Raw genomic sequence first — 24,375 nt, 5'->3', positions numbered from 1 at the left:
GATAGTGAACGTAAATTATTCCCAGTCTGATAATAACTTGCAAGTGGTAGGTCATGTTCTGATATAATGTATTATATTTTCAGATGTAAAATGTTTAAAAGTTCACTATGTACATGTCCAAATGTACAGTACCAGTCAACATTTTGGACACACCTACTCATCTAGGGTTTTGCTTTATTTGTACTATTTTCTACATTGTAGAATATTAGCAAAGAAATCTGAACTATGAAATAACACATGGAATCATGTAGTAACCAAAAAAAGTGTTAAACAAATCAAAATATATTTTATATTTGAGATTCTTCAAAGTAGCCACCCTTTGCCTTGATGACAGCTTTGCACACTCTTGACATTCTCTCAAGCAGCTTCATGAGGTAGAAACCTGGAATGCATTTCAATTAACAGTTGTGCATTGTTAGAAGTTAATTTGTGGAATGTGTTTCCTTCTTAATGCATTTGAGCCAATCAGTTGTGTTGTGACAAGGTAGGCGTGCTACCTTGTCTGGCAAGAACAGCTCAAATAAGCAAAGAGAAACAACAGTCCATCATTTCTTTAATACATGAAGGTCAGTCAATACGGAAAATATCAAGAACTTTGAACGTTTCTTCAAATGTAGTCACAAAAAACATTAAGCTCTATAATGAAACTTGCTCTCAGGAGGACCGCCACAGGAAAGGAAGACCCAGAGTTACCTCTGCTGCAGAGGATAAGTTCATTAGAGTTCAAAGATTGCAGCCCAAATAAATGCTTCACAGAGTTCAAGTAACAGACACATCTCAACATCAACTGTTCAGAGGAGACTGCTTGAATCAGGCCTTCATGGTCGAATTGCTGCAAAGAAACCACTACTAAAGGACACCAATAAGAAGAAGAGACTTGCTTGGGCCAAGAAACACAACAAATTATCATTAGACCGGTGAAAACCTGTCCTTTGGTCTGATGAGTCCAACCGCCATGTCTTTGTGAGACGAGGACTAGGTGAACGGATGATCTCCCTATGTGTGGTTCCCACCGTGAAGCATGGAGGAGGTGTGATGGTGTGGGGGTGTTTTGCTGGTGACATTGTCAGTGATTTATTTAGAATTCAAGGCACACTTAACCAGCATGGCTACCACAGCATTCTGCAGTGATACACCATCCAGTCTGGTTTGCGCTAAGTGGGACTATCATTTTTTTTTCAACAGGACAGTGACTCACACACATCCAGGCTGTGTAAGGGCTATTTGACCAAGAAGGAGAGTGATGGAGTGCTGTATCAGATGACCTGGCCTCTACAATCACCCGACCTCAACACAGTTGAGATGGTTTGGGGTGAATTGGACCGCAGAGTGAAGGAAAAGCAGACAACAAGTGCTCAGCATATGTGGGAACAAGATTGTTGGAAAAGCATTCCAGGTGAAGCTGGTTGAGGAAATGCTAAGTGTATGCACAGCTGTCATCAAGGCAAAGGGTTTGAGGAATCTAAAATCTAAAATATCTTGATGACTTCACTATTATTCTACAATGTAGAAAATAGTAAAAAATAAAGAAAAACCTTGAATGAGTAGGTATGTCCAAACTACTGACTTGTCCAGTATACAGTATGTGTAGATATTGGGGGTATCCTGGGATGTGCTTTTGTATGTTATTGCTGTAGGAACGACTTAGCTAGTATGCTCTAATTGCAATGGTCGCATTAGCTAATACACAGTTATTTCAATGCTAACAGACAAATCACAAATCTACAGCCATCAACATGCTGTTGTTGTGCACATCTAATGTGGTTCCTTGTGTCTATCATGAGGAACAGTTTACATACACTTAGGTTGGAGTCATTAAAACTTGTTTTTCAACCACTCCACACATTTCTTGTTAACAAACTATTGTTTTGGCAAGTCGGATAAGACTTTGTGCATGACAGAAGTAATTTTTCCAACAATTGTTTACAGACAGACTATTTCACTTATAATTCACTGTATCACAATTCCAGTGGGTCAGAAGATTATATACACTAAGTTGACTGTGCCTTTCAACAGCTTGGAAAATTCCAGAAAATGATGTGATGGCTTTAGAAGCTTCTGATAGGCTAATTGACAACATGTGAGTCAATTGGAGGTGTACCTGTGGATGTATGTCAAGGCCTACCTTCAAACTCAGTGCCTCTTTGCTTGACATCATAGAACATTTATAAAAATCAGTCAAGACCTCAGAAAAAAAAACTGTAGACCTCCACAAGTCTGGTTCATCATTGGAAGCAATTTCCAAACGCCTGAAGGTACCACGATCATCTGTACAAACAATAGTTCACAAGAGTAAACACCATAGGAGCACGCAGCCGTAATACAGCTCAGGAAGGAGGCGCGTTCTGTCTCCTAGAGATGAACGTACTTGGGTGCGAAAAGTGCAAATCAATCCCAGAACAACAGCAAAGGACCTTGTGAAGATGCTGGAGGAAACAGGTACAAAAGTATCTATATCCACAGTGAAACGATTCCTATATCGACATAACCTGAAAGGCCGCTCAGCAAGGAAGAAGCCACTGCTCCAAAACTGCCATAAACAAGCCAGACTACGGTTTGCAACTGCACATGGGGACGAAGCCCGAATTTTTTTGAGAAATGTCCTCTGGTCTTATGAAACAAAAATATAACTGTTTGGCTATAATCACCATTGTTATGTTTGGAGGACAAAGGGGAGACTTACAAGCCGAAGAACACCATCCCAACCGTGAAGCACGGGGATGGCAGCATCATGTTGTGGGGGTGCTTTGCTGCAGGAGGGACTGGTGCACTTCACAAAATAGATGGGGAAGGAAAATGATGTGGATATATTGAAGCAACATCTCAAGATATCAGTCAGGAAGTTAAAGCTTGGTCGCAAATGGGTGTTTCAAATGGACCCCAAGCATACTTCCAAAGTTGTGGCAAAATGGCTTAAGGACAACAAAGTCAAGGTATTGGAGTGGCCATCACAAAGCCCTGACCTCAATCCCATAGAAAATTTGTGGGCAGAACTGAAAAGGCGTGTGCGAGCATAGAGGCCTATACAAGCCTGACTCAGTTACACCAGCTCTGTCAAGAGTAATGGGCCAAAATTCACCCAACTTATTGTGGGAAGCTTGTGGAAGGCTACCCGAAACGTTTGACCCAAATGAAACAATTTAAAGTCAATGCTACCAAATACTTATTGAGTATATGTAAACTTCTGAACCGCTGAGAATGTGATGAAATAAATAAAAGCTGAAATAAATAATTCTCTACTACTATTCTGATATTTCACATTCTAAAAATGAAGTGGTGATCCTAAATGACCTAAGACAGGGAATTTTTACTCTGATTAAATGTCAGGAGTTGTGAAAAACTGAGTTTAAATATATTTGGCTAAGGTGTATGTAAACTTCCGACTTCAACTGTACTTACATTTATTGTATTTTGTACTATTTTTGTCATTGTTATAATGTTTGATTACAAAATGCAGAGTCTGATATTAACATGCAAGCCACGAATCTACAGGCATCAACATACTGTTGTCCCTAATGTGCTTCCTTGTGTCTATCATCAGAGTAAACACTAAGCAACTGGGTTTGATGGCTGGACAATCCTTTCTTTAAAAACACAAGAGAGTTACCAAGTACGATTACATCTGTTACATATGGAGTGAGAGAACTTGGCTTTTAAACATCTCTTACATATGAAGTGAGAAAACTTGGCTTTTAAACTATAAACATCTTCCTATTTACCAAACATTTCTGACCACAACATGCAATCAAGTCACTCTTCCTGACCCCCCCCCCTTACTTTACTCAAACCAGGAAATTACTATTGGTTTGGCTATGGTGTGACTGGGGCAGAGCCCAAAGCCTATACATATCTCAAGGAAGCATATAACCTTGTAGGTTACAAGTCAAAGAACATAAGAAGTTCAATAGAACAAGTGAGTGAACAAACAATTGAGAATGAGAATGTACCCTTAAATGGAAACGATGGGCTCGTGGTAATGGCTGGAACTGAATAAATGGAACAGTATCAAACACATCAAACACATGGTTTCTAGGTGTTTGATACTATTCCACTCACTCCATTCCAGCCTTTTATAATGAGCCGTCCTCCCCTCATTCCTGTGGAATGTACAGATGTAGGATCTTAATTTGATCGTCCTGTTACAGGAAATGTAAAACTTATAGTATATTTGAGGTTTAAAAAGGCTTCTGAAGTTTGCAATCCCTTTATGAAAAATGTATCAACCCCTACAAAAATGTCCATTCATTATAATCCACAAAATAATTCACTGATCGTGTTGCTGCAAGATTATTTTCCTGCTTTAGCAAACTGGCTCAAAATAAGATCCTACATCTGTACTGCATAAAACTGTGTGTGAAAGCCTGAACAAATATGTAAAACTGTCCTTGTGTGTCTGTATCTGCAATGTACAGTAGCTCCAAAGCCCTTGTTAACCCTTTGGTTTTATCAGTCTTCTGCCAAATCAGTTATGCAGCATAACATACTTTTACTTAAAGAAAAACATAATCACCATAGTGGACTGTATACTAGTAAAAACCTATGCTGAACATTGACATCATCATTTGCATAGGTTACTGTATGTATGATACATCTATATGAAGCATGGTTATGAGCAGATGTTTGATGGTTTCACAGGCCTATAAAACGACGATTGGGCTGCCCATAGAATGCTCTAGTATTGATGGATGGTGGACAGGTGGGGGCCCAGGAGCCACCCTCAGACGGGCCCTGTTTATTTATTCAGTCTGTCGTCTGCCCACATCGCCCAGCACTGGGCAGGATCTGTTACATTTAGCGACATCTACAGAGACAAAGTATGCTAATGAGGCTCCTGGCTGAGCCTGTTTCGGAGAAACTGAGAAACTTAACACCATCCTCTTATGAACATTCAGGTTTTTTCACCCAGCTATTATCACCCTATGAATCCTCCTAGGTTCTCTCACTGCACTAAAGTGTAGTATGAATACCAGGAGAAATTAGATAAATATATAGGAAAAGGGTGAGGGTTGTTGGGGTGTTGTTTTGGGTCACTTTACCATGACTGATCTTATGTTTATCTCTAATCTTTGAGGCCCTACTGTACTACTTTAGCTTTAGTAACCCCAGTCTAGATCTGGTAGGGGTATAGGTGTGGGACTATCCGTCAGGGGTATTTCTAGGTGTGAGAGAGACAACTCGGTACGCAGGGCTATGACCCTGGCCAGCCCTGTTTTCCCCATCGATCCCCAGGGTGAGAGAAGCATTGTCTCTGCAGACATGAATCACAAATCCGTCTAGACCTCTTAAATGTACTCAGGGGCGGCTTTAAAGGTGGATGGGTCACCATGGGAATGACAGTATCTGTGTAACCTCAAATGTATAATTCCTCAATACCACTGATTTAGTATTTTCATGGGACAAACTGACCACATCTCTGACCGATAGCCTTATATTTGGTCAGGTCTCTCCACGATTAGAGGGATAAGATCCAAATATAATTGGTATCACTTTGTCTTGCAAATATTTCATTTTACATTTTACTTCTTAGCTATATATATTTTTTTATTTTTTCTTTATAGTATTGTATGTGTTGTATTTAATTGTTTCAAATTAAAATGCTCCAGTGCTCACAGAGAGGGAGTTGGAGTGGGGGACATTTGTATTTTGCCTGGAGTCTCCTGGCTGCCCACCACTGTCCTTTTGAATAGGCTCCTAAAATTGTTAAGTCCATCACTAACTGTGCCTCTGTTTCCAACCCGCCACTTTCCCCTGTTCCAATTGTTGTGAGAGCGAATTCCATCTGCAGATCAGTCAGCACAGGAAAGGACACAGCAGCATGCTAGTGTGATGTGGTTGCCTATCGGGCAAATAACATTCTCCCTTCCTGTCTAGCAGCTATGTAGGCCTAGCTCAACCAGCCTAGGTTGATATCTCAAAAGTACAGTACCATCTGCAATGCATTTGCCATGGCCGCAGTTCAGGGTGCCATAACATCAACATTTGGGCTCGACTAGTGCCGATAGAAAATTCTCCAACTCATTTAAAAGGCATATTAAGGTATGCGTAGATAGGGGTATGCATAGTATCAGGCTCAGAACTGAAACTCTGGCTCACTTTGTCTCCATTTTAATTAGACTGAGCCGACACCAGAGCTCATGTGGAGGTGTATTCTGACAGTTGCTTTTGTTCCGGAGAATCTGTTGTCGTCACTTTAGTAACGCTCAGAATATCCAAGGGATTGAGGTATTGATCCACACAAGCATTTCAAATAAACTCTGGATTAAATTTGCACCCCTCAAACACCTTCTAGAGAATCTAGTTCCACAGAAACATGGTCCTTTTTAGTTTTTATTTTCCAATAGTCCTGTTTAGTATTTAATACTGAGAATACCAAACTCTTTTAAGCCTAATATAACAAAGATATTTTAAATAATGCCTTCGGGGAAAATGTATATTTATAGCATTGTGGAATATTGCATCATGAAATATTGATTTACCATGATGTTTTAACAATAAATAATATAAAATCTTTCCCATTGTCCATCATTTTACTAATGGAATGAACAATGTCATTGTTATGTGGTTTTCATCCGACATTGAGGGAGAGTATCTTATTGAACTCCTGGTAGTGATATGGAGTGAATGCCTGGTTCTATGGTATGCGATTGGGGAGGTTCTTTCTGAGATGGGGCAGGTCGAGGGAAAGGAGTGACTTGGTGATATTAAACATTGATCAGCATTGATTCTGTGTCTGCTCCAGCATCTCTGTCTCTCATCAATGACATTCTAGGAACAGTGGGTTAACTGCCTGTTCAGGGGCAGAACGACAGATTCTTGTCAGCTCAGGGATTTGAACTTGCAACCTTCCAGTTACTAGTCCAACGCTCTAACCACTAGGCTACCCTGCCGCCCCATATCAAGAATCTGGGGACAATAAAAGGCCACTCTAAAATGTGCAGTTTTGTCACACAACACAATGCCATGTCTCAAGTTTTGAGGGAGTGTGGAATTTGCATGCTGACTGCAGGAATGTCCACCAGACCTGTTGCCACAGAATTTAATGTTCAGTTCTCTACCATATGCCACCTCCAATGTCATTTTAGACAATCTGGCACTACGTCTATCCTGCCTCACAACCGCAGACCATGTTTATGACATTGTGTGGGTGAGCGATTAGCTGATGTCAATGTTGTGAACAAAGTGCCCCATGGTGGCGGTGGTGTTATGGTATGGGCAGGCATAATCTACAGACAACGAACACAATTGCATTTTATGGATGGTAATTTGAATGCGCAGAGATACCGTGATGAGATCCTGAGGCCAATTGTCATGTCATTCATCCACCGCCATCACCTCATGTTTCAGCATGATAAACGGCCCCATGTCGCAAGGATGTGTGCACAATTCCTGGAAGCTGAAAATGTCCCAGTCCTTCCATGGCCTGCATACTCACCAGACATGTCACTCATTGAGCATTTTTGGGATACTCTTGATCGATGTGTACAACAGTGTGTTCCAGTATCCGCCAATATCCAGCAACTTCGCACAGCCATTGAAGAGGAGTGGGACAACATTCCACAGACCAGAATCAACAGCCTGATCAACTCTATGCAAAGGAGATGTGTAAGGGGATACTGACTGGTTTTTCTGATCCACGCCCCTACTCTTTTTAGGTATCTGTGACCAACAAACGCATATCTGTATTCCCAGTAATGTGAAATCCATAGATTATTGCCCAGTGAATTTATTTCAATTGACTGCTTTCCTTATATGAACTCAGTAAAATCTTTGAAATTGTTGTATGTTGCGTTTATATTTTTATTCAGTATACTAAAATAATCTCCCCATTAAGAAATGGTGACTTCAGTTGCTAGGTCGTCGTGTGTTGTCCATGCTGGACGAAAAGGCTCATGTTCTCTCTCACTCTCTCTCTCTCTCTCTCTCTCTCTCTCCACACACCATTAGTGTCTCTGAATAGCTAAGCCCAGTTCTTCTTCAGTTATCTCAGATCGAGGAGTCAGTCAGTGATTCGATGGGACTGTGAACTGCCTTGCTGAGCATGTCACCCCTCCAGTGAGCAAACAGCATACGGCAGACCTGAGATCAGTGTGTGTCCCCAACAGGGGAGGGTGGATCTGAGTGTTTGTACAGGATACATCCCAAATGGCACTTTATTCCTTTTAAGTAGTGCACTAATAAGGGAATATGGTGGCATTTGTGACACAGATCCATCCACTGAGCAGAGCACAGCAGGTCTCAGGTCTATGGGAAAGTGTGGCTGAGAGTCTCTGCTGTGTCACGGCGGCAGGTGGCAGCTCTCCAGGTGGCTGCTGGGGAGCGTGGAGGCCACACGGCTGAAAATCCCATCAAGTCCCAGTTCCAGGCCTGTGCGCCAACGCGCAATTGGACAGACACAGCCAAATCCTGACACATGTCCCTCTTTCTTTCTTTCTTTCTAAATAATTTCCCCTCCTTCTTTTTCTTCCTTCCAGGAGAATACTAAATGCCCAACAAGCCAGAATACGCCACAGTGTTGCCCCAGGGTTCGTGCCCTCGCTTGTTAAATGAAGGTGTTGACTGGCTGATTGATAGACCCTCACCAGTCCCTGCCCCTCACATGTTTCCCAGTTCGCCTTAAATAAGAATCCTTTGTTGGGCAGCCTGACTTGGGCATTTGTTAAATGTAGAGTTTGATGGATGGCACCAATTTTACTCCAAACCCAGATGAGCCACCTGAGGAACACCACACCCCCCCCCCCCCCACACCCCCCCCCACCCCCTCCCGAACACACACACATCCCCCTCTTTCCTCCACAGGTAAACCCCCTGTGTGTGAGAGGACAGGAGTATTCCAAAACGGTATCAATCACACCAAAGCCCACACCGCCGCAGCACAATGTTTCAATTATACCTTCTTGGACCCCTAGTCAGAGGAGAGTCTCCAACCCTCTTATCACCAAAGTGCCTTCTTTATAATCCAAATTCATTGTTTGATTCACACTTTTCTCCACTTCGATCACCCTGTCTAGTCTACAACACGATCCTCCCTTCCTTACCCCAATGTGCCACAGTCTCCAATGTGCCAACCTCAGAGTGGACAGATACTGCCATCGTCCAAAAAGGCCGTCTTCCACACCACAGCGCATGGCTGTATCTGAAAGGCATGGTTTGAGATCCGTAGAGTCCGGCCCGGGCCGGGGCTTTGTCGGTCTGCTGCAGTGGGTCGGAGACAGACAGGCAGGTGGATAGAAGAGATAAACAGATGCGAGCCCACGGTCTCCAGTGTGTCAGGTTCATTTGTTACCTGGAAGGACAGACATATTCCCATCAGACAGGGCCACAGCAGCACCAGATGGGAGGTCAGTCCCGTGGCAGAATAAAAACCTTGGTTTAAGGATAAAGACTTTCTTGGCTGTGGGCTTTTATTTCCCTTGTGGTGCGTTCGAAGCAGCCAATACACCTAAGCACTCACAAGACTTATCCAAGAACTGTTGCTCTTTTGAACTCTTCTCTCTGCCACTCCTCCTTTATATCAGTTTTTCCACTGTCTTCTGTTGTCTTTTATGAAATTAGCCAAATGTGATGCTGACTCTATTTTCAGATTTTGCATACAGTAATTATTTAACACAACAGGAGCAGTCATTTGATAGGCTACAATAGATATTTCACTGAAAGGACTCAAGTCTTCAGTAATATTCTTCACTCTCAAGTGCCCTTTTCCTCTTAAATGTGTATTTATTTAAATGTTTTGACATTTAGCAGACACTCTTATCCAGAGTGACTTACAGTAGTGAGTGCATACATTATGTGCTTACTGGTCACCTGTGGGAATCAAACAAACAACCCTGGCATTGCAATCGCCATGCTCTACCAACTGAGCCACACAGGACCATGTAACTTGTAGGGATGATGCATAAGGACCAGGTCCCATATCAACAGAAAAACTGACTATGAATACACTGAATACAGACAACAACAGCAACCAGATCAGAAACACCTCTATGGAACCAACTGGTTGCATCCCTCATGCATGTCTGGTACCACATTACCGGACAGAACTGGTTTGAACATCACAGGAAGCATTCCATCATACTGAACCAAACGTCTCCACCATCTATGCAATTCATTAGGTGAGTTTTACTATCATACTATAGCCATCGCTATTGATTAACCTAACTAGATTTGATCAACGAGTCTTGCATAAACCTCATAAAGTTGATGTCAGAAGTTTACATACACCTTAGCCAATACAATTAAACTCTGTTTTTCATAATTCCTGACATTCAATCCTAGTAAAAATTCCCTGTTTTAGGTCAGTAAGGATCACCACTTTATTTTAAGAATGTGAAATGTCAGAATAATACTTGAGAGAATTATTTCTTTCAGCTTTTATTTCTTTCATCACATTCCCAGTGGGTCAGAAGTTTACATACACTCAATTAGTATTTGGTAGCATTGCCTTTAAATTGTTTAACTTGGGTCAAATGTTTCAGGTAGCCTTCCACAAGTTTCCCACAATATGTTGGGTGAATTTTGGCCCATTCCTCTTGACAGAGCTGGTGAAACTGAGTCAAGTTTGTAGGCCTCCTTGCTCGCTCACGCTTTTCAATTCTGCCCACAAATTTTCTATGGTATTGAGGTCAGGGCTTTGTGATGGCCACTCCAATACCTTGACTTTGTTGTCCTTAAGCCATTTTGCCACAACTTTGGAAGTATGCTTGGGGTCATTGTCCATTTGGAAGACCCATTTGCAACCAAGCTTTAACTTCCTGACTGATGTCTTTTGCTTCAATATATCCACATCATTTTCCTTCCTCATGCAGCCATCTATTTTGTGAAGTGCACCAGTCCCTCCTTCAGCAAAGCACCCCCACAACATGAAGCTGCCACCCTCATGCTTCACAATTGGGATGGTGTTCTTTGGCTTGCAAGCCTCCCCCTTTGTCCTCCAAACATAACGATGGTCATTATGGCCAAACAGTCTATTTTTGTTTCATCAGACCAGAGGACATTTCTCCAAAAAGTTTGGTCTTTGTCCCCATGTGGTTGCAAACCGTAGTTTAGGAGCAGTGTCTTCTTCCTTGCTGAGCGGCCTTTCAGGTTATGTCGATATAGGACTCGTTTTACTGTGGAAATACAGTGGGGCAAAAAAAGTATTTAGTCAGCCACCAATTGTGCAAGTTCTCCCACTTAAAAAGATGAGAGAGGCCTGTATTTTTCATCATAGGTACATTTCAACTATGACAGACAAAATGAGAAAAAAAATCCAGAAAATCACGTTGTAGGATATTTAATGAATTTATTTGCAAATTATGGTGGAAAATAAGTATTTGGTCACCTACAAACAAGCAAGATTTCTGGCTCTCACAGACCTGTAACTTCTTCTTTAAGAGGCTCCACTGTCCTCCACTCGTTACCTGTATTAATGGCACCTGTTTGAACTTGTTATCAGTATAAAAGACACCTTTTCCACAACCTCAAACAGTCACACTCCAAACTCCACTATGGCCAAGACCAAAGAGCTGTCAAAGGACACCAGAAACAAAATTGTAGACCTGCACCAGGCTGGGAAGACTGAATCTGCAATAGGTAAGCAGCTTGGTTTGAAGAAATCAACTGTGGGAGCAATTATTAGGAAATGTAAGACATACAAGACCACTGATAATCTCCCTCGATCTGGGGCTCCACGCAAGATCTCACCCCGTGGGGTCAAAATGATCACAAAAATCCCAGAACCACACGGGGGGACCTAGTGAATGACCCGCAGAGAGCTGGGACCAAAGTAACAAAGCCTACCATCAGTAACACACTACGCTGCAGGGACTCAAATCCTGCAGTGCAAAACATGTCCCCCTGCTTAAGCCAGTACATGTCCAGGCCGTCTGAAGTTTGCTAGAGAGCATTTGGATGATCCAGAAGAAGATTGGGAGAATGTCATATGGTCAAATGAAACCAAAATATAACTTTTTGGTAAAAACTCAACTTGCCGTGTTTGGAGGACAAAGAATGCTGAGTTGCATCCAAAGAACACCATACCTACTGTGAAGCATGGGGGTGGAAACATCATGCTTTGGGGCTGTTTTTCTGAAAAGGGACCAGGACGACTGATCCGTGTAAAGGAAAGAATGAATGGGGCCATGTATCATGAGATTTTGAGTGAAAACCTCCTTCCATCAGCAAGGGCATTGAAGATGAAACGTGGCTGGGTCTTTCAGCATGACAAGGATCCCAAACACACTGCCCGGGAAACAAAGGAGTGGCTTCGTAAGAAGCATTTCAAGGTCCTGGAGTGGCCTAGCCAGTCTCCAGATCTCAACCCCATAGAAAATCTTTGGAGGGAGTTGAAAGTTCATGTTGCCCAGCAACAGCCCCAAAACATCACTGCTCTAGAGGAGATCTGCATGGAGGAATGGGCCAAAATACCAGCAACAGTGTGTGAAAACCTTGTGAAGGCTTACAGAAACGTTTGACCTGTCATTGCCAACAAAGGGTATATAACAAAGTATTGAGATAAACTTTTGTTATTGACCAAATACTTATTTTCCACCATAATTTGCAAATAAATTCATTAAAATTCATTAAAAAATGTGATTTTCTGGATTTTTTTTTCTCATTTTGTCTGTCATAGTTGAAGTGTACCTATGATGAAAATTACAGGCCTCTCTCATCTTTTTAAGTAGGAGAACTTGCACAATTGGTGGCTGACTAAATACTTTTTTGCCCCACTGTAGATACTTTTGTACCTGTTTCGTCCAGCATCTTCACAAGGTCCTTTGCTATTGTTCTGGGATTGATTTGCACTTTTCACACCAAAGTACCTTCATCTCTAGGAGACAGAACTCATCTCTTTCCTGAGCGGTATGACGGTTGCGTGGTCCAATGGTGTTTATACTTGCGTACTATTGTTTGTACAGATGAACATGGTACCTTCAGGCGTTTAGAAATTGCTCCCAATGATGAACCAGACTTGTGGAGCTCTAAAATATGTTTTTTCTGAGGTCTTGTCTGATTTCTTTTTATTTTCCCATGGTCAGGCAAAGAGGCACTGAGTTTGAAGGTAGGCCTTGACATACATCCACAGGTACACCTCCAATTGACTCAAATTATGTCAATTAGCCTATCAGAAGCTTCTAAAGCCATGACATCATTTTCTGGAATTTTCCAAGCTGTTTATAAATGCACAGTCAACTTAGTGTTCTGACCCCACTGGAATTGTGATACAGTGAATTATAAGTGAAATAATCTGTGTGTAAACAATTGTTGGAAAAATTACTTGTGTCATGCACAAGGTAGATGTCCTGACTTGCCAAAACTATAGTTTGTTACAAGAAATTTGTGGAGAGGTTGAAAAATGTGTTTTAATGACTCCAACCTAAGTGTATGTAAACTTCCGACTTCAACTGTATATACAGAATTTAAATACTATTTTAAATCCTTCAAATACTTTGAGTGTTAGCTTTAGCCTCCCTGGAGTGCCAGGTTGGACTGGGTTTACAATTGTCTATTGATTCCATTGAAACAGGCAAGCTCAATCAAACACAGCTAAAGTATTTGACATTTTTATAAGAGTATTGGAACCCAGTTCTGGTCCTACCTAGCCTCACTAACCCAATGACTCAGCCCAGCTGACATCCCTACTTTAGGCTCTCTGCAATCACTAAGGGCACTAAATGCAGTGTGTTGTTCAGATCTAGGTTGATAATAACTAAATAATTAGATATTCAGAAAAAAAATATGGGAGTGTTTGTCTCGTTACCCCTGGCTCTTTAGTCCGGGTTTAGAAAGCATGGCCAACTTGACTTTGATTTAAGTGAGTTTGGGGCCAGAAAAGTAATCAATCCCACACATTTGCATGGTAATCTAGTATTATGAATGGATATCCAGGTTTAATTTAATCAGTGAAGTTTAAAGTGACTACAGTCTTAAAACCTAACTTTTTCATCGACCTTTTTTGTTTATTACTGTGAAAATAACTACTGTATACCTACTTTCTACAAAGGCATTCTTTCCATTTATATCAACCTGAATTATGTTGCTATAGATGGTGAATTACATGTGTGCAAACACCACAGAGTCAAGATGACTACTGTTCAACCCACCCAAACTATTTCAAATTGTTGTGTTGTTATGGCTACAGGCCTCTTGGAGTGGGCCGGTCCGATCCATGGCTTTAAACATGAAACCAGGAGCAAACACGGTCTATGGGCAACGGCTATGGATTTCACAGGACAGACAGAACCCGAAAGGGGAGTTTGGTGGGGTGGTGCTTGAGTTGAGAGACACTTACCCACGATCAGAACTGGCACCGCTCCTCCGCAGATGGACACACAGGTGGGGGAGGAAGGGTAGGGGCCCTTGCCAGATTTGTGTTCTCCGTGCTGCTCCGTGTGTGTGTTTCAAGTGTTTTCTGTTACCTTGTTGCTGGTCACATCTGGACTGTGGTCCGCTCACTGTCTTCCTTTCTGAGGCTGTAATGTGAATCTACACTGCACTCCAGTGGACAACACAGGTAGTGCCACAAACTTAGTGATTAATAAATGTTGTGGTTTTTATCTTCTGTTTTGATTTAGAAGACTACATTTGAACTAAGGTTTGAGTGAATGTTTAATATTTGATTGTTTAAAATGCAGCAAATACAACAGCTGTTACTACTTGTGGGAGAGTTGGCTATATGCATCATTTATAATGTATTTATAGTGGTGTGTATCATGGTCCAGTTACTTTTTTATGCTCCTGGAGCATGGAGGCACAGGGTTATTATAAATCATAGAATAGATACGTGTATCCACACTTTTCAATTTGTAAGAAGTGCTTCTTTCCACCAATGTTATTGCCTTCATATTAAATATGGATATTCACACATCTATAGGCCACATTACATAGGCCTCGAGGTCCTCTTTTAAAGCAACATTTGATCTTCCCCCATCAACCCTCATTCAAAAGTAAAATTGCTTATCTTTTGTCCTATTAAAAAAAATGAACAAAACAATCATTGCAGAAAAGCAAACTTACAATAGTATTGATTTCCTTTAACGTACAGACAGCAAATCGATGTGTCTCCTCAGCGCAGGCCGTGAGACTAGTTACATTTCAGAGAGGAGTCATTGACAAACAAAGTCACTCCAAGGTGCGTTCAGCGGTGTGGACTGTGGTGAATTTACCATCAAACCAGACCATTACCATCATAAGTGGTCAGTATGTTTGTAAGTCTAAAGAGCAAAAGGTACCATCACCTTCACTTCCCCAATTTGGGTAATAAAAGAACAGTTATCAATTAAATATAATTTGACGTTTACCAGATGCTTTTGTATATTATGTCAGCCTCTTTATCTAAGATTCTCTTATTGCAGTTACCCTGTCCAGCCATCTTTACCATCCCCTCACTCCGTGGCCCTCCCCTCTAATCCCAAACTACGAGATGATGTATTGATCCGAGGTAGCCTCCATGTAACCTGTAGAATTGCTTCATTGCTTTGCCATTATCAGCCCATGATGGGCTGGGTCACTGAAAGCTACAAAAGGTGTCTCCCTAAGGGGATCTTATTCAACGGGGAACGGTGGAGAAATCTGCTTCTGCGGCCAATTCTTCTAAGGTTGCAGAAGGTTGGAGGTTTGATCATTCTGTTGGCGAAGCAGCAGACACACGTTTCTGACACTGGACATGTATTACTGTACCATTCAAATACAAAGGCAGATAATTTACCATCATTAAATGTTTATATTATTTGCCACAACGTAAACATAAGGGGAAAAACAACAGACAGTTATAAAATTCAAGCAAATTAAAGATTATCATTGTACATTTTAGTCATATGAATAAACACAATCCAGGCTATGCATTGAAGACAAAGGCAACATGACTTCCATTGTATTGTTCCTAGAAATACAGGTTAAATTGGAGTAGTTACTAATCACAAAAACTTGAGAGTTAGTGTGACATGTCAACATCACAATGAAAGGCAACTGTGGCAATACTGTACTACAGTCATATGAGTAGATCATCACCATGGCAACAACACTGAACAAAAATATAAATGCAACATGTAAAGTGTTGGTCCCATGTTTCATCAGCTGAAAAATAATAATCCCAGAGTTGTTCCATACACACAAAAAGCATATGTTTTGTCACAACACAATGTCACAGATGTCTCAAGTTGAGGGAGTGTGCAACTTGCATGCTGACTGCAGAAATGTCCACCAGAGCTGCTGGCAGAGAATTTAATGTTATTTGCTCTACCATAAACTGCCTCCAACGTTGTTTTAGAGAATTTGGCAGTATGTCCAACCGGCCTCACAACCGCAGATCCCGTGTATCCAAGCCAGCCTAGGACCTCCACATCTGGCTTCTTCACCTACGGGATTGTCTGAGTGGGGTGGTGAGTATTTCTGTCTGAAATAAAGCCATTTTGTGGGGAAAAAAACTCATTCTGATTGGCTGGGCCAAAATGAATTTCAATTGACTGATTTTCATATATGTACTAACTCAGTAAAATGTTTGAAATTGTTGCATGTTGCATTTATATTTTGTTCAGTATATATTAAAACCTACTCAATGTCCCTGATAACATAAGCCTTTAAAATAAAATTTGCCTTTAAAAAATGTATTAAAAGAACACAACCATGTCTAAGCATTTTCAACAAAGCTGGTGGTGGTCCTTGAAATTCAGCATTAGGATATATAACTTTACAACATTTCAGCAAGATACTGAATGACAAAATGTATTTTTACATCAAAATGATACCGAAGGTCCAAAGATGTCCTTACTTACGTCATTGAAACAAACTCACATTTCTGTAGCTTTACAGATTTGCGTTGCCTTTTGCCAAATTGGCAACAAGGGATGCAACATAGTAGCTGGGGGTACCGGTCTTTCTGCTTAGCTAACTTAAATTGTCAGCAATTTGATGTTCTTGAATGGCACAGTTCAGTAGGCCTACCTCCACTAGCAATATGTAACCACATATAATTTTACACAGTAGCTTTTTGTAGTCGTGTGTAGATTGAAATGTTTTTTGTGTTGTATCTGGCTTAGAAAAAAACCAATGAAATTGATTAACATACACTGAGGCTATAAAAAGGCATTTCCAAAGCTATCCTCCTAAAGGAAAAGGACTCGAGTGTCACAAATCAGTAAGAAGCGAGAAAAAAAAAAAATAATTAAAAATAAAGTGGAGAAGTTTTCCCAACCCATCCTTTGAGGCCATGAGCCATACATTCATTGCTATATCAGTGCGTACCTTTCTCTGACTAACAATACATTGATACTTTACTCTTTTGAACCTCACATTGTTATAAAACTAGCTTTACCATAGCCTTCACTGTTCACACACTCATGGAGAACAATGTGATGCAAGCAAATACAACTGCAAATCAGACTGCTTGACTTTATGGTGGTGGGAGACCCTCACAATAACTCTCCCACATACAAACAATGTAATTTGTCAATCTAATCTGTTCCAGGTCACATAATGCTGAACGTGTATTGACAAGCCATCGCATATTGTGCTTTTGGCCCAAATTACTATATTATGCTGTTCACTAGAAAAATATATAATAAAAAGGTACTAAATATAAAAATTAATCAAAGCGGTTTCATCTGCAATGACAGTCCCTGCAAACTGTTGCTATTTCACTCATGTTTTTGGCTTGCATACAAAATCTCCTGTCATGGGTAAAGAGTGCTCTGAAATTCAAAGAGAAGTCTGTCAGCATCTTGATGTTCTTGTTTTGTATGTACCAAAAGTGGAAAACACTTAGGCTAGTTCCAGCGAGTCTTTCAGGAGACCATAGATCTACTCTTGTAAGGTAATAGTGCTAGACATAGACGATGACGGTCGAGACTAAAGGTCGATATGAGAACTGCTATAAATAAGCAGGGATGTTATGGAGAAGCTTCTGCCAGTAAAAACAATGACCCCTAGGTGACCTAAGAGTTCATATTACCGCGACATGGTGAACGTACACAGGTTCAATCTTTAAGGTCTCCAAGGACTGGCTAACAAAACAGTAAAAACATTTAGCAATATAACAATTACAAAGAGTATTGACATTCAAATATCTGTCAGAAGTATAATTCATGCAGTCATAAATCATGCTGAAAATGTGGCAGTATATTACTTGTTAAATGGCATTTAGGACAGTCTGGATGGATATTTGACATATGTCACACACAGTGGTTCCAGTTCAAAGTTCAGTTCACTCAGATCTCATAGCATCTTACATATTGGATTATTTCATTATTGCCTGCTTAAACAAAAATGGAATAGCACCCATTTCAAGTCCTCTCAATGAAGCCTGAAATGTAAAGACTATTTAGCCAAAGGTTGAGGGTATAATATTAAAAAGTGACACCAAATTAAATGGATAGTTTGTGCAGCTTCTTTTGATTTCAGAGTGGCGAGAACCTTAACAGAACAACCACTGACTGAACAATTACACACTGTATTGTTAAGTGCATTGACACAATAACAAAAATATCAGCAAAACCAAAAAATCATTAACATATTAGTAAGTATACAAGGCATTTTCACATCAAAATATACTTCTTCCCTTCTTAGTGTGTTGACTCATAAATAAAACATGAAAGCATTCAAATATCAGCCCTTAAAAATGTCTAAAAGACAGCCGATGACTATTCTGTTAATAGTCGACTGTTATGTCATGCTGAATAAATGTTTGGGTCATGTCTCTCATGATGCATAAACATATCTACTTTCCAGAGGATGCTGGTGGGAGGGTCTATAGGAAGATGGGCTCAATGTAATGGGTGGAATGGCATAAATGGAACGGTAAACACAGATATGGAAACCAGGCTTGACTCCGTTCCATTAATTCCATTCCAGTAATTACAATGACCCCGTCCTCCTATAGCTCCTCCCACCTGCCTCCTCTGCTACATTCCTGGGTTATTGCAAAGGCACATGTTTGAGCAAGCAGGAAAGGTTTCGCCTTGATATTTCTTCAATAATAGTGATTCTAAATTTACAAGAACACAAATGTGCTGTGAGCCCCGACTTCAGAGAAAATACTATAAACAAATGCATGCAGGCCCACCCGCTAAGCTGTCCAGCCTTGTAACCCTCTTCACTAAACCCAGACAAAGTAAGCAATTTCATCAAGATCTACCGGATAGTCTGTAAGGTGCAGAGGCTCCTTAATATCAAACCGTTCTCCCTTGTAGCTCCGCCAGTGTCCAGCCGGGAGATAGATGTCCCTCTCCTGCTTTCCAGGCTCCAGTACTGGCGCCACCATGAGGTCATCCCCTATCAGGAACTGGGAGTCAATCTTATAAGCAGTCTCGTCGCCAGTGGCGATCCACCACAGAGGTCGTATGATGGGGTCTCCTGTGTCCAGCACCTCCCCAGCAAGTTCCAAAACCCGTGGGGCCACTATGCTCTCATGGATAGCAGTGTACTTCCGGGCAATCTCCACCACCTCGTTATCATACTCCCAGGGGGGGATGGAGAACTGCATGGAGGGCATAAAAGCCGACAGCTCCAGCCAGCGGATGTAGAGCTCACGGTCCGGTAAAGTGCGCTCACCATCAGTGCGGTTCAGATAGGCATTGCCACCGATCATGTCCGGCAGGATGAACTGGTAGCCGAGAATGCTGATGGTAAGCACGGTGGGAATAAGGGACTTGAGGCCTAGCTCATAGCCCCAAACAGAGTCCCGGTCAATGGGCCTGAAGAAGCAGGAGATGTTCTGGGACTGGTAGCCTGAACGCAGTTCGGCTCGCTCATTGTAAGGAATAGCCATCTCTGTGTAGCGACGGGTGAACGTGCTAGGGTCGCGAAGGGGTGTTTTTGTGCTGAATTGCCAGGGCAAGTAGTTTGTCTCACCCGCGTCCAGCTTGAAGGAGGACACTCCGTACTTGGATCGTAAAGACCGCAGGTGGGAGGCGAACCAATCACGGGCCTCTGGGTTGGTAAAGTCTAGAATGCCCCCGATGCCGTTCCACCAGCTTACCAAAGCCGGAAGACGACCTGTAGGTTCTCTGACAAAAAGCCCTCTTTCTACACAGGTGTGAAAATTCTCAGAGTCATAGTTGACAAAAGGGTGTGTCCAGAGAGAGACCAGAAATCCGTCTGTTTTGAGCTTCTGGAACATGGCTGTAGCGTTAGGAAACTTGGCCAAGTCAAAATCAAATTCCCCATAGCGGTTTGTGTAGCGATCGTCTAGCTCCAGGTGGCTACAGTTGAAGCCATGCTTGCGGATGTTGGCAGCAAACTTCAACAGTTTCTCTTGGTCTATGTCAGTCTTGTGTAGCGCCCACGTGGACCAGATGGGATGGCGGAACATGGCTTTGGAAGGCACCTTGTTGGGCTTGTTGAAGTATCTGCGCACCATGTACTTGTGAATGGATGTGACATCCAAGCCCACACAGACTCTGTAGCTGAGTTCAGCACAAGGTGCCTCACCAGGGTTTGGCTTGTAAGGGGTGTCATGGTACCTCGCCTGGAAGTACATGGTCTTCTCTGTGTCGTTCCAGCCAAGATGAAACGGCACAGAGTCATTGATCTTAATGGCCGTGGCATTGGATGAGAGCCAGTAGCGTTCCAAGATGCCCCCAAAGCCGTTTCGGTTTGAGTAGATATCACTGGTGACAAAGGGTTTGGGTGCCTGCTGCCCGGAGATGGATATAGGCCAATGCTGTATGGCAGTTTCGGCTCCACCATACCAGTGCGAGACGTTATAGGTCATGGCGTGCTCCACGGGCAGGCTGGGAACCAATTCTTCCCAACGCACACGGTAACATTGGACTGTATTGTCAAATACAGTCTGGATGAAAAACTTGAGTTTCCTATCACTGGTGCGCCCGCAGCTCAGTATCTCCCCCTCCTTAGAACACGAGTCTAAGTCCAGGGTGCCAGACCTGTCATTCAACATTTAGAGAAGAATGATCAGTTACATAGCACATTACTTTGCATTCAAGTCTCAGGCTATATTCATGTTAGAGCAGTTGATTTATGATTACATTTGGCAATTTAAAATATAAATACCTGAATAAGCTTATATTGTTTCTGAGATTAAAAATAACCAAACTAGACATGATTTAAAGGGGAACTGTACCAGATTAGGAGGCAAGCATGCTTTCCATTCCCCAGTAGATTAATTTGAATTGGATACAGGTATATAATTAGAAAGAAATTCTCAAAGCACACCTAACACACTTTCTATAATGATTAATAGTAACGGTTCGTTAATGAATACTGATTGATGATGTCCTATACTGAAGTGAATCACAAACCTGAAAGACATCCTGAAGACAATAGCCCCTGCCTGGTTGCGAATGATGTAGCCATCCTTGTTGAGGTCCAGAAGTTCTGTCTTAAGCAGTTCAGCCTTGCGCAGAGAACCAATGTAATAGCACCATGCGGTCACCGCAGCAATCACCAGCACCAAGCCTAAGACACTTGCTACAACTAGGGGACGAGCATCCCTTTTTAGTTTCTGTTTGATAGGTGTAGCATTGGTAACTGTGCCCCCTGCACCTCCTGGTACCACTTGGTACATTGTGGTTATTGTTCAACAGTCCCCCAGTGAAATGGGTTATAAGAAATCCCTTAAATTTGATAAAGTGACTTTAAAAGTAAAGCAGGAGTCCCCTGATTGACACACCAGTCACAACACAGTTCTTCCTATATGCAGAGACTTCTATGAGGCATGGCCTTGCAGACTGCCGAGGGAATGTGTCTTGGTTATTTCTTCAGTAGACGTTGCTCTCTTCCCCCACTATTTTCATCTGTTTACCTGCCTGAACGAAAAGAAAGATAACCGGCTTTTAGATCAAAAGTCTCAAGTCAAAGTTCACCCTAGCAGTTCTTCAGATCTAAAAATCACAGAGAAAGAGAGAGGGAGAGCGTTTACTTGCTGCTGACCCCCTCTATAAATAAACCACTCACCAATTATTTGAAATCAAAAAGAAAACAAAGAACAGAAGATATTCACTTAATCTACTATCACTTTCGGAGTTTGCCCTGCAGCAATACCAAAATGTTTGTTTGGTTCAAACACAGACCTAATTTGTATGCAATCAGGTAGATTTTGGAGTCAATGCAGGGCGAATTCAGGCCTACTCTGAGTCTTTTGTTCTAAAACCACACGAAAGCCAATAAGAGGCACACATACAAAACATCCTGTCGCACTAAGTTAATATAATGCCAGTCACGGAACCTTTGACCACATTAGTGCAAGTTAAGGGAAATGTGTAACCAAAGCAACAACTCCACTCAGCCATGGGGGTAGGTGGGACTAATCATCAAACCAGGAGCTAAGAGCGTGCCAATGCGCTGACTCATATGTAAACACATAGAAGCTTCAAACACACACAAATCCTCAAGGGCCTTCCCTGGTAGGCCCAAACTAAGCAGACAGGGTGGTTCTGGGCCATTACATGGCTGATGTTAGTTACCAGGACAAATCCAGAGAGAAGTTCAATTCAAGATGCACCAGGCCCAGTGATATCTGTTGTCTGCCTCTCTCTGAAACCTCTTGCGTGCTGACTGGTATTCCTAACTGGTGTGCCTTCATAGCCTGCCTGTGCTGCTGGGGGTCGATAATAGTAGTTAATTAGCAATCTAATGGTCTAATTCTGTGTTCAACCAGCCTTGCTATGGATTTTAACATCAATGTGAACGGCAACTAATCTTGAAGGGTAAGCAATGGATTTTACATTAACAGGCTGTGGCTGCCAGACCCAACATAGCACAAGCATTAGCCTACATGTGATAGCCAAGGTGGTGATACCAAAAAATGCATGAATCATGTTTTTTGGTCAATGGTCTGTGAAGGTCAGGCCTACTAGTTGTCATTTCAGCTGATTTGCTATCAGCTAGGGTTGTGCAAATGTATGTGTGAAATAAACAAAGTACTGACAGGAACCATGAATGTTTCACAAGATATAACAGCAAGGAAGTTAGTGTTTATTTTAGTAACCCCACCCTAAATATAAAATGTCCACTTGTTGAGTGAAGAAAATATATTATAAACTGGGTGGTTCGAACCCTGAATGCTGATTGCTGTGGTATATCAGATCGTATACCAGGGGTAGGACAAAAAAATGTATTTGTACTTCTCTAATTACGTTGGTACCAGTTAATAATTGCAAAATGGCAACTCAGGAGTTTGTGATATATGGCCAATATACCATGACTAAGGAATGTATCCAGGCAATCCGCGTTGCGTCATGTTTAGAACTGCCCTTAACCGCGGAATGTTGGCCATATGCAACACCCCCTCGGGCCTTATTGCTTAATTATACCATACAAACTTTAACCCAACTAGTCTTTGTAATACCCATGAGAGATTGCTTTATCGCTCCAGCCAGGCATAAACCGTTAACTTGAAGAGTTGATGTGTTCTGAGAAAGCGTTTTGACAGCCTTGCTATTTTGACACAATACGCAGGGCAGTCACTGACAGTGCTAAGTAGCTATTTTACAACGGGTGAGTATAATTTGTGGAACATTCCAACAGGAATCTTCGTAAATAACAAGGTTGCCAACAAACAACGCATACAAAGTTGTACAGCGGCATAATCAGATACCGGGTCGGGTGTGGGCTATTTAATTACGTTTTTCACGCACAACGTTTATTCCGAAAATTCCTCACTATGGTAGCCTATGGACAAACATTAAGAATAAGTTGTGGTGAGTTGATGCCTATTCGGCAGCTAGTTAGCTAGTTGAATTGATAATGCTACTTTGTATGCGTTTGTTGGCAACCTTGTACTTTACGAAGTTTTTGGAACAGATTCCTGTTGGAACGTTCCACAAATTACACCCAGCCACTTACAACTAAAACAAAATCTGTATATTAACACGATGGGTGTTTAATAGGACAATTCATTGCAATAATACTCACCGTTCAAGGTAGCAAAATATCCTGTTCCACACACAAAGCTTGGGAGGTGTGTGATTGCATCGAATCTGGTCGAATTGCTTGCGCTCACAAAAACAAGACTACATGGGGTGCATGGGAAATGTAGTTTTAGCTTTGGTCTCATTAGCTAGGTTTCGATCCAGTTGGAAACAGATTTTCATGCAAATATTATAAAATCGGCATAAAAACAATATGCGCAAAAAAAACTAACCAAAATTAATTATACTTCTGTTAATAAAAAATAAAATATATTTTTTTAACTAGGCAAGTCAGTCACAAATTCTTATTCAAAATGAGGGGCTACCAAAAGGCAAAAGGCCTCCTGCGGGGAAGGGGGCTGGGATGAAAAATAACAATGAATTAAATACAAATATAGGACAGGACACACATCACGACAAGAGACAACACTACATAAAGACAGACCTAAGACAACAACATAGCATGGTAGCAACATGACAACAACATGGCAGCAGCACAAAACAGGGTACAAACATTATTGGGCACAGACAACAG

General features: G+C 41.6%; 1 protein-coding gene across 5 annotated transcripts; it reads right to left on the bottom strand.

Annotated features, from left to right (window-relative positions):
* Window positions 1–15,773: 15,773 nt before the first annotated feature.
* myorg (myogenesis regulating glycosidase (putative)) lies at window positions 15,774–23,970 on the bottom strand. 5 transcript variants are annotated; one of them, XM_021610247.2, is made up of 3 exons: window positions 23,845–23,970; window positions 21,231–21,737; window positions 15,774–20,855 (listed from the first exon to the last, which is right to left on the bottom strand). In XM_021610247.2, exons 2-3 carry the CDS (start codon window positions 21,494–21,496, stop codon window positions 19,067–19,069), a joined length of 2,055 nt encoding a protein of 684 aa, XP_021465922.1. In that variant the 5' UTR covers window positions 21,497–21,737; window positions 23,845–23,970; the 3' UTR covers window positions 15,774–19,066. The 5 variants fall into 5 exon arrangements, with proteins under 5 accessions (XP_021465922.1, XP_021465923.1, XP_036839776.1 ...); XM_021610248.2 differs by having other exon boundaries at window positions 21,231–21,733; window positions 23,845–23,959; XM_036983881.1 differs by having other exon boundaries at window positions 21,231–21,812; window positions 23,845–23,927.
* Window positions 23,971–24,375: the final 405 nt, after the last annotated feature.

This window comes from Oncorhynchus mykiss, chromosome 7 (genome assembly GCF_013265735.2).
Source record: "Oncorhynchus mykiss isolate Arlee chromosome 7, USDA_OmykA_1.1, whole genome shotgun sequence".
Lineage (NCBI taxonomy): Eukaryota > Metazoa > Chordata > Actinopteri > Salmoniformes > Salmonidae > Oncorhynchus > Oncorhynchus mykiss.
The sequence above is the reverse complement of the archived record's forward strand: the minus strand, read 5'-3'. Positions and strand labels throughout refer to the sequence as shown.